The following is a 9,911-nucleotide window of genomic DNA, read 5'->3' on the forward strand; positions in this document are numbered from 1 at the left end:
GGGGGGGGCAGCAGGGCAGAAAGCCCCATGGCAGGGCTCTTAGGGTGCTTGGTTTGTGTTTTTTGTTTGTTTTTTTTGCTTCTACAAACCCAGGCCTGGCCGCAGCCGTTCCCAGGCGCCGCGGGGCTCGGGGGGTGGGAAACGCGTGTGCCGGTCGGTGTGAGCACAGTCCTGAGGTAATCTTTTCTTCTTTGTGCAAGCCCCGAAGGCTGGGGGGACGGCGGGGTGGGGGGGTAGATCATTGTGCCCTTGTGCCCACGGTGAATCCTGAGGTTAGCGGGGGCGCGCCGGGCCCACCCTCACTCCAGCATGGCATCCAGCTGGTCGGCCAGGTCATCGAACATGCTGCCGATGTCGTCCAGGATGCTGACGGTGCTCTTTGACTCCGCCGCCGCGCTGCAGGGAGGGGAGGGGTACCGTTAGCACTGCTGGGGGGGACCTCAAACACAGCCCCCCTCCCCGCCTGCGGCACCCCGGGGTGCTGGGTGCCTGCTGTGTGATGCACCAGGTGGACAGGAGGGTGGATGTGATGGCTCTGGGCAGCACAGACACCCCCGCCCCTCCCCCAGCACCCCACTGTGGTGGGGCTCATCCCCTCCCAAAACCCCCTGGCCGGAGCCCCTGCATTGCCTTTCTTCCCTGTCAGGCGGCATCTCCCACGCCCCAAATCAAGCAGGGTCTCTGCCAGCTCCACGGTGCCAGGCTCGGACTCCGGGTGCATCTGTCCATTGGGAGAGCTCAGCTGAAGCTCCCCAGTCACTGGTTTAGGATGGAGATTAGGAAACACCTTATCACTAGGAGGGCAGTAAAGCACTAATGGGTCACCCAGAGCGGTGCTGGACTCTCCATCCTTGGAGGTTTTTAAGGCCCCGCTACACACAGCCTTGCCTGGGATGGTGTAGCTGGGGCTGGTCCTGCTTGGAGCAGGGGGTTGCACTAGATGTGACCCCGAGCTCTCTTCCAACCTGAATTTTCTATGATTTGCAAGCTGGACCAAAGCCGCAGCGAGCCACTCAGGGCTTAGTCCCGCTGGGTCACCCCCCTCCAATTCCCTGGGCCAGGAGGCAGGCGAATCCCTGCAGCCAGGGGATAGAAACCTAGAAAGGAGCAGCAATAGCCGAAGCCCCAGGGGGAGGACAGGCCCATCAGGTAGATACCAGAGAAGCCGATATCCTAATGCTAGAGGCAGGAGGACCGAGCAGGAAGAGCCGGTGCTCCCAGGGCAAGCGCAGAATAGTACCTGGGATTACGGGATAGTGCACGTGACCGGAGCACGGTGACGGAGAGGTGTCGCTTGCTCAGAAAGGACAGGCAAGGGCACAAAAAGAGGAGGTCTGTAAGGGAAATGTCCGCGTGCTCAGAGGCACAGTACGAAGCAGACGGGAGGCCTGCTGAAAGCCTCTGGGTACAGACCAGAGGGGGATGTCACGGGGGCCCGCTCCTGGCCACACAACCAGGAGGAGAAGGGGGACGAGGCCTTCTTGAAGCAACTGATGGAAACTTCCAAACGGCAGGACTTGGGTCTCATGGGGGACTTGAATTATCAGGACATCTGCCGCGGGGGGGGAGCCCAGCAGACCACAAGCAATGCAGCACGTTCCCAGAGCGTGCAGGGGATCGCTTTCTGGAGACCAACGAGGCGGAGCTCACCAACAGGTGAACGTGCCGGGGGAAGGTAACGTGGGTGACAGCCATCACGAAGCGCTCCAGATCTCGATGGCCAGGGGAGGAAGGAAGGAGAGCGGCAGAAAAAAGACACCAGACTTTGGAAAAGCAGGCTAGCAAACTCAGGATCCCCTGGGAGGCAAGTCGGAGGGGGAAAGCAGTGCAGGACAGCTTTGAAGAGACTGCATTAAGGAGCAAGCCTTCCCGAGGAGACGAAGAGCGGGCAATGAAACGGGAGAGCAGCCTGGCTGGGCAGCCATCGCTTCAATGAGCTGAGACTCAAAAGGAGGAAGCCAAGTGGAAACGTGGTCAGAGCACCGGGGCTGAGTGCAAGAGCATCGCGCGGGCATGCAGGGAGACACCTGGGAGGGACACGGCCCAATCTGAGATGCAGCCGGGCGAGGGACATAAAAGGCAATTAAAAGGGAACCTACAAGATCAGAGGTAAAAGTTAGACCAAGGAAAGCATAGCTAAATGCAGAGGAGGCTGAAGTATTTAATGCCTTTTTTTTTTCACTTCAGTCTTTATGAATGAGGTCAGCCACCAGATGATGAGTGCAGTTGGCAGCAAGGGTAGAGAAGGAGACAAATAGCCTGGAGGAGCAAAAGAACAGGGCAGGGATTACTGTCTAGATGTTTTCAAGTCAGCAGGGCCGGACAGGAGGCACCCTGGGGCGCTGGAGGAATTAGCTGAGAATTGCGGAGCCAGTGGCTCTGCACCTTGAGGACTCGTGGAGGTCGGGGGAGGTCCTGGATGACTGGGGAAAGGGGGAACAGAGTGCTCAACTTTAAGAAAAGGAAGGAAGAGGGTCCGTGGAGTTACAGACCAGTCAGTCTGGCCTCGATACCTGGAAAGACCATGCAGCAGGTCCTCAAGAAGCACCTAGAGGAGAACAAGGTGATCAGGAGCAGCCAGCGTGGATCCACCAAGGGCAAGTCGTGCCCGACCAACCTGATTTCCTTCTATGATAAGGTGACAGGCTCTGTGGATGGAGGGACAGCAGTGGATGTGATATATCTTGACTTCAGCAAGGCTTTTGGCCCCATCTCCCATGACACTCATTAGCAAGCTAAGGCAATACAGACTAAAGTACTGGAAGATGGAGAGAGAACTGGTTGGATTGTCATGTTCAACGAGTAGTCACCAATGGCTCAACGTCTACTTGGGAGGACGTATCAAGTGGGGGTCTCCAGGGGTCTGTCCTGGTCCTGGACCTCTTCAACATCTTCAGTAATGATCTGGATGATGGACTTGGGTCCACACTGAGCAATTCTGCAGATGGCACCAGGTGGGACAGAGCTGCAGATACAGGGCTAGGATCCAGGATGACCTGGATACAGTGGAAAAACGGTGTGCAATCAGATGAGATTCAACAAGGCCAGGTGCAAAGCCCTGCGCTCAGGACAGGATAGTTGCATGCACAAATACAGACAGAGGAAAGACTGGCTGGGCTGCAGTGCTGCAGAGAAGGCCCCAGGGACTACGGCAGGCCATAAACTGGTGTCAGCCAACAGTGAGCTCTTGTTGCAAAAAAGACCACCGGTATGCTGGGTTGTGCAATGCACAGGAGTCTTGGGTGCAAACCCAGGGAAGTGATTCTTCTGCTGTATTCAGCACCTCACCTGCAGCACCGTGTCCAGCTCTGGGCCCCGCACCTCCAGGAAGTGGACAGGTTGGAAAGCATCAGGCAAAGAGTGACAAAAATGATCAGGGAAAGGAAGACTGAGGAGCAAAAGCTGAAAGAACCAGGATTATGTAGGCTGGAGAAGGGCAGGCTTTTGGGGAGGGGGGAGGGTTGACAACAGTCTTCAAATACCTGAATGGTAACTGCAGAGAGGATGGAGATGGGCTTTTGTCTGTGGCTGCAGGGGACAGGACTAGGAGGAAAAGCCTCAGGCTGCAGCAGGGAAAATGTAAGGGTGGAGATGAGGAGGAGCGGTCCAACCACGAGGGTGGTCAAGCACGAGAACAGGCTGGAAGTTTTCCCGAGCGGCTCGGACAGACCCTTGGCCGAGACGGTTTAGGCAGGAACGTCCCACCGTGAGCAGGGGCTGGATGAGATGACTCTGCAAGGTCCCTTCCAGCCCGACTTTCCTATACCAGCACCAAACCCCAGCCCAGACACGGGCCATGACACCCACCCCTGCATGCAGGATCCAGCCCCATGGAGCCCCCCAGCCCATTGTGGGGACATCTGGAAAGAAACCCTGGGACCCTCCAAGCTGGGAGAGGTCTCGCTGGCCTTTCCTGTTGGGCTCTGCCTTGGCCATGTCCCGCAGGGTCCAGGGGCGTCCGTGCGAGCTCCCCGCAGCACGGCCCAGAAGAAGGGTCCCCCACCGACCCTGGACCCTCCCCAATACCCGGGGCCCTTACTCTGCAGCTTGCCCATCCTCCTGCTTGATCTTCTCCTCCACCGCCTGCAGCGCGGCCGCCAGCGAGGCGCTGGTCTCCTCCAGCTTCTGGTGCGCCATCTCGGTGCTGGCGCTCTCCACCGACGGCCCGGCGATGGAGGAGCGTGGCGGCTTGATGGGCACCTGCTGGGGCTGCCCGCCGGGCGAGAGGGGCTTGGCAGGGCTGGAGCAGAGCGAGGGTGGTGTGCTGGAAGGCTTGGCCGTGGGGGCGAGCTGCTTGGCGGGCGACGGGGCGGGCGTGGAGCTCGCGCTCACCGACTGGATGGCGGCGTGGGGCTTGGCCGGCTTGGGCGCCGTCGGCGGTGGGGTGGGCTTGGGGGACACCGGCGGTGGGGTGCCGTGGACCCGCTTCACCTCTGCGGGAGAGGAGAGAGGAGAAGGGCCGTGAGAGGCATCGCCACTCCCAGCAATTCAAGGTGGGAGGAGAGAGCCCAGCAATCGGGGCTCACCCCACAACCCCCCATCCCCACCTGAGGACGCCACATACCTGGGCTGCCAGGGCTGGGGATCGGCACCTTTTTGGACGTGGGGGTGGGCGGCCCGGGTACCTTCTGTGCTTGCTGGGGTAACACGGGCTTGGGGGACACCGGTGGTTTGAAGGGCTTCTTGGGCTCCGCTGGCTGCGGCGCGTGTTCGAGCCCGTCGGCGGGCGGTGGCGGGGTCAGGGGTGGCGGCGCGGGCATCTCGGCGCCGCTCGTCTCAGAGGCCGGCCTCCGCTTGATGGTGCCGGTGCCGTTCTGGTAGACGGAAAGTGGGGCCGGCTCCAGGCCCTGCTCCTTGTCCTTGGTCTTGGGCCGCCGCTTGACGGTGTCTGACTCGGTCAGGATGAACTTGACACTCTCCTGCTGGCTCTGCTTGGCCCGTATCCGCCTCTTCAGCGTGGCGCTGGCTTCCACCTTGGCCAGGTCGCCGTGGCGGTGCGCGGGGGACAGTGCCTCCCCCGCCTCAGCCCTGGCCGGCGCCAGGCCGCGGGGCCGCTGCTTGATGGTGAGGTTGCCGTCTTCGGCGAAGGGGATGTTCTCGGACGAGCTGTTCTGGGGGGAGCCCCGCAGCCGCTCCACGGCGCTGCCCTCCTTCCCTGCGTCCGACTGCACGCTGCCGGAGCGCTCCCGGCGGGCCGCAGCCAGCAGCCCGGTGACGGGGCCGCTGATGGTCCGACGCCGGTTCACCACCTCGCCGTCCAGCCCGATGGCATCTTTGTGCTTGACTGTAGCCAGGACGGTGGCCACGCGGCCGTGCTCGGGGCTGGCAGGGTGCATGGTGCTGGGCGGCACGTAGTAGCCGTCAGGCCCCTTCCCCCCGGCGCCGGGCGGTTTCTGCAGCGCCAAGGCCCTGGCACCGCCGCCAATAGAGGACATCTCGAGCATGGCGGCGATGCTCTTCACACTGCCCGCGCTACCCGTGTCCACGCTGCCACCGAAGTCGCTGGCCCGCCGCTGCTCCACGTAGGGCTCCGGCATCTCCTCGTCCTCGCCGGGGCCGTCCCCCGCCTCCCCGTCCTTGAAGTCCTCAGTCATGTTGGTGCTGGAGATGGCGGAGCTGGAGCGCTTGGGCGGGGGCGGTGGTGGGCCCTTCTTCTTGGGCCGCACGGCGAAGGACTGGCTGCGGTTGACGTTCTTGTCGGCACCCGACTGAGCCCGCACGGAGTGGCTGCGGCCCACACGCCGCTGCACCGTGGCGTAGGGCCCGGCATCCGGCACCAGCAGCTCGTCCCGCTCCTGCTCGCTGTCGGACATGGCGTAGCGGTTCAGGCTGTGCGCCCGCTTCTTCGGCCGGCCCAGCTCCTCCTCCGCCTCCCCGCTGGGTGGCGGCAAGCACAGCACCGGCACTGAGACGGGCAGCACCGGCACGGCCTGGGCCAGCGGACCCGGCGGATGCCCCGCCTCAGCTTCCACAGGCTGCGGCATGACGTAGGCGAAGCCCCGGTGCGTGGGCGACTGCGGCAGGGAGCGGGGCGACATGGGGCGGTCGGCCTGCTGCAGCAGCTGGGGCGTGGGCTTCACCTTGGCGGTGGCATGTGGCACGCCCAGGGTCTGGGGGGACGAGGGCCGCGGCTTGGTGGGTGTCTGGGGCGGGGTGAAGTGCCCCGCAGACGGCGGGAAGGACTGCCGCGGCTTGCCGGGCACAGGCGGCACGCTGGCTCTCTTCACGGGGTGCCCGTGCCGCAGGGAGCGCACCTCTTTGGGCAGGCTGGGGGGCCCCTCCTTGCCCTCCTCCGTCAGGTACTCCTGGCTCTTGGACATGGCAGCGCTCGGCCCTTTGGGCTCATCGCCCAGCAGCTCTTGGGAGCTGCTGATGTGCTTGGCTCGGCTGCCCAGGCTGTTCTGGTGCACGTGGTGGGTGGCAGGGGGCCGGTAGCCAGCGCCCTCCCAGAGGTGCGGCACGTGGTTGGCCGGCTTCTCGGGCTCATCAGGCGCCTCGCCAGTGCCCGTCATGGCCACCTGCAGCTCACTGCTGAGCTCGCTGTCCTGGAACGTGGTCATCTTCGGGGACTGGCACTCGGCACTCTCGGGCGGGGGCGACTCGATGGCCACCACATCCAGCGACTGCGGCGCCTTCTTCTTCAGTGTCCCCGACTCGTACTTGACGTACTCGGCCTTCTGCAGCTCCGCCAGCTTCTTCACCGCCAGCATCAGCTTCTTTTGGTGGCCTGCGGGGGGGACAGATGGCAGCGGGGGAGGTAAGAAAGCACTGGAGGGCACGTGCACACAGCCGGGAGCCCAGACTGGGAAGGATGCAGGCTGGGGAGAGAGAGGAGTGACTGGGACGCAGGGTTATCCCCCCTGGAGCTCAGCTTGCAGAGATCAAGTGAGGTGCCCAAGGCTGCCCAGGGGGTCAGTGGTGGAGCCAAACTTGACACTGCCAAATGCCAAGCCGGTCCTCTCACAGCAGCCCCGGCACCACATCTCGCCAGTCTGTACCCCGCCCCGTGGCCAGGGTCTCCCTGGAGCAGAGGGCGCCGGTGACCGGTGCCACCCGGCCTCGCCTTACCCAGCTTGGTGATGCCAATCTCCTGCAGGTCCTCCCACGTGATGTCCGTGATGAAGTCGATGTTCTCGTAGCCATTCTCCACCAGCACCTTGTAGTACTGCGACAGCCCGATCATGGACAGCCAGAGCGCCAGGTTGGCCTGGGAGGGGGGAGCAGAGCCTGAGCAGGTGCCACAACCGCATGCCCGGCCCGAGCGGAGATGGCTGCCTCCGGCGGCGCTGCAACCAGCCCAGCGCCAGCATGTCCCTGCCCCCAGCACCCCCGCCTCAGAGCAGGTATGGGGCAGGGGGGCATCGGCTTTGAGCTCTGCGCCGACCCGCAACAGTGCCACGCCTGACGCTGGCAGCTGCAACCCCGTGCCATGCCCCCCATTGCCCCTCCAGCCCAGGGCCCGCTGCAGGTGTCCAGGGCCCAGCACCAGGCCTGTGGGAGAGAGCCGCAGAGCTGCGGGGACCTCACCGGCAGGGGGGTTTCCTCCAGCTCGGCGCGGTCCCGGCGCCCACCGCCCGGGCCCCGCGGGCAGAGCCGTACCGGCTTGTACTCCGGGAGCCACTCGGGGATGTTCAAGCTGTTGATCTCCGAGGCGATCTTCTTCCGGTGCCCAGGCTTCGTCACACCGATAGCCGTGAGGTCCTGGGGCCGGGAGGAAACTTGTCACCCACCCGCAGCCGCTGGCTGGCCGGGCACCGGCTCACGGTGTGCACGGGGTCACCCACCTCTTTCAGGCCAGGAGCTGAGACCCGGCCCGCCAGCCCCAGTCCCCCTCCGCGGGGGCTGGAGATCCCCCACCACCCTCCCCTTTCCTCGGGACCGGCCGCCCCCAGCTTTGCTGCCCAGTCCAAGCTTGAGCATGCAGCACAGCCCCGATCCTGCCGCCCAAAGTGGAGGACTGAGGTGTGGGGGTTTGGAGCTGCCTGGCCGCCTCCTGGCCCCACGCCTGCCCTCACCTCTGGCGTCATGCGGCTGATGGTGGGGATGTCGTAGCCGGCGTTAATGAAGTTGGGCGCGTAGAGCTGCAGCTGGAACTTGTACAGCCACTGGTACACGGCCTCCGAGCTCTGGGGGCGAGGGGGCGGCATCAGGGGCTTGGTGCATGCGGCCCTGACCCTGGCCACCCCCATCCAGATGTGCTGCCCAGGCCTTCCCACTGGGCAGCTTCCTAGCAAGCACAGCTGGCCACTGCCGGGAGGCTAGGCAGCGAGCGCTGCTGCTGAGCTGGGCCCAGGAGGGTGCTGGGCACGCTGCCGGGGAGGGGGGTACCAACATGGCTGGCCAAAAGGATGGAGGCAGCAGAGAGGGCTGGGGTCCGGCCCCATATTGCATGAGAAAGCTGGCACCAGCTGCACCCTGGCCCAGCCCCGCTCTAGCACTGAGGAGCTGTGAAGCGCAGGTGGCAGCTCAATGAGAGAAGCTGTCAGAGGTGCGACTCTCGCCCCCGAGCAGCAGAGCGGGGAAGGGAGCCCCGTGCCCAGCCCAGGCGCTTGCAATGCCAGCTCTGGCACAGGGGCATGAGCAGCACCCGGTGCCCCTCTCCATGCCACCTGCACCAGCCCAGGGCAACGGCAGCTCCTTGGAGGCTGCAAGCACTGGCACGGCATCATGGGTCAGAGGAGCAAGACAGAGCCCTGCCGCATGCAAACACCCCTACGCCTCCTCTCCCAGGCCCCCGAGACCCAGGGAGCAAAGCAGGAGCTGCCTTGCCCCAAATCCAGTTACTGGAGCAGCGGTGCCCAGGCAGACCACCACCCGCATGCATCCCCTGGGCAGCAGCCAGTAAGCAAGCGCCGCTGGCAGATGGCTGCAGGATGATTCACAGCGTGGCTTTGGGCGCCGACTCACCGGCTGCCCGGGGTGAGCAGGGCTGGGGACACGGCCACACCCCGACAGGCGGGCGCAGAGCGCAGGCACCTGGCAGGCAGGGCCAGGCATGGCTGGTAGCCTAGTCCCCGTCTCAGGAGCACATCCCGTGTGCCCTCCCCAGCGTCATCTGTGCTGCCCGGATGTCCCTGCCCTCCCTGCAGCGAGTCCAAGATAGGTCAGGGCCAAGTGTGGACCCCAAAGGGCACAGGAGCAGGCCCTGGGGGTGCAGGGAGCGAGGGGCACCTCCCGCCTGCATGGGGCAAGGTGTGGGACACCCACGCACCACCCCGATGCAGGCTGGGAGTCTGGGGCAGACGCCTGCACCTCTCCAGTGGCTTTGCAAGAACGAGCCGCTGCACACAAGTGGGGCACGGGGGCTTTCCAACCCCCCACCTCACCTTCCCCTCCGACATGGGCTCCATCTTCTTCAGCTGCTGCTCGGGTGGGGGCTGGGCTGCATACGGGGAGCTGGCCACGCTCTGGCTCCGCGAGGAACCTGCGGCAGAGCAGGGGGGTCAGCGCGGTCGGCAGAGACCCCCGCAGCACCGGCCTGGCAGCTCATGGGGGTTGCGGGGCTCCATCTCTTCCCCCGGTGCTGAGCTCCGTCCATCCCACGCTACAGCCCGCAGGGAGCTGGGGGGCCGCCAGCAATAGCTGGGGGCAGGGTAGGGCTCTGCCATGCAATCCCCCTCCTCTGTAGAGGGGCAGGGAGGGCCGCAGGGAACGGGTCCCAGGCAGCCCCACCACCCACACAGCTCCTGGCATCCCGTCGCAGGGACTGGAAGTACCCCGGCGGTTGGAGGGCTCTGGCCTGACCTGGCCACAGGATCCAGACCCGCGCCGCCCCCTCCTCCATGCCCCCCTGCCCTGGATGCAGCCTGCGAGGGAAGTGGCTGGACACGGGCAGCAACCCCCGCCCCCGTCCTCCCCGCACCCCCTCAGCCAACACGAAGCCCAGGCAGCTGCCCAAAGCTGGGCGCTGT

At 64.6% G+C, this 9,911-nt stretch overlaps 1 protein-coding gene across 1 annotated transcript in view; it reads right to left on the reverse strand.

Annotated features, from left to right (window-relative positions):
- Nucleotides 1-6: 6 nt before the first annotated feature.
- Nucleotides 7-9,911, reverse strand: part of CASKIN1 (CASK interacting protein 1) — a 21,693-nt gene continuing 11,788 nt past the window's right edge. Inside the window, exons 13-19 of the mRNA XM_019512583.1 lie at nt 9,327-9,434; nt 8,016-8,126; nt 7,600-7,701; nt 7,069-7,207; nt 4,565-6,727; nt 4,040-4,433; nt 7-396 (exon numbers count right to left, since the gene is read on the reverse strand). Of these exons, the coding sequence (XP_019368128.1) occupies nt 300-396; nt 4,040-4,433; nt 4,565-6,727; nt 7,069-7,207; nt 7,600-7,701; nt 8,016-8,126; nt 9,327-9,434 (3,114 nt within the window). The 3' untranslated portion in view covers nt 7-299. The remainder of the gene's footprint in view (nt 397-4,039; nt 4,434-4,564; nt 6,728-7,068; nt 7,208-7,599; nt 7,702-8,015; nt 8,127-9,326; nt 9,435-9,911) is intronic.

Source organism: Gavialis gangeticus, unplaced genomic scaffold (assembly GCF_001723915.1).
Source record: "Gavialis gangeticus isolate Ggan-Ray unplaced genomic scaffold, GavGan_comp1, whole genome shotgun sequence".
In the NCBI taxonomy this organism is placed as follows: domain Eukaryota; kingdom Metazoa; phylum Chordata; order Crocodylia; family Gavialidae; genus Gavialis; species Gavialis gangeticus.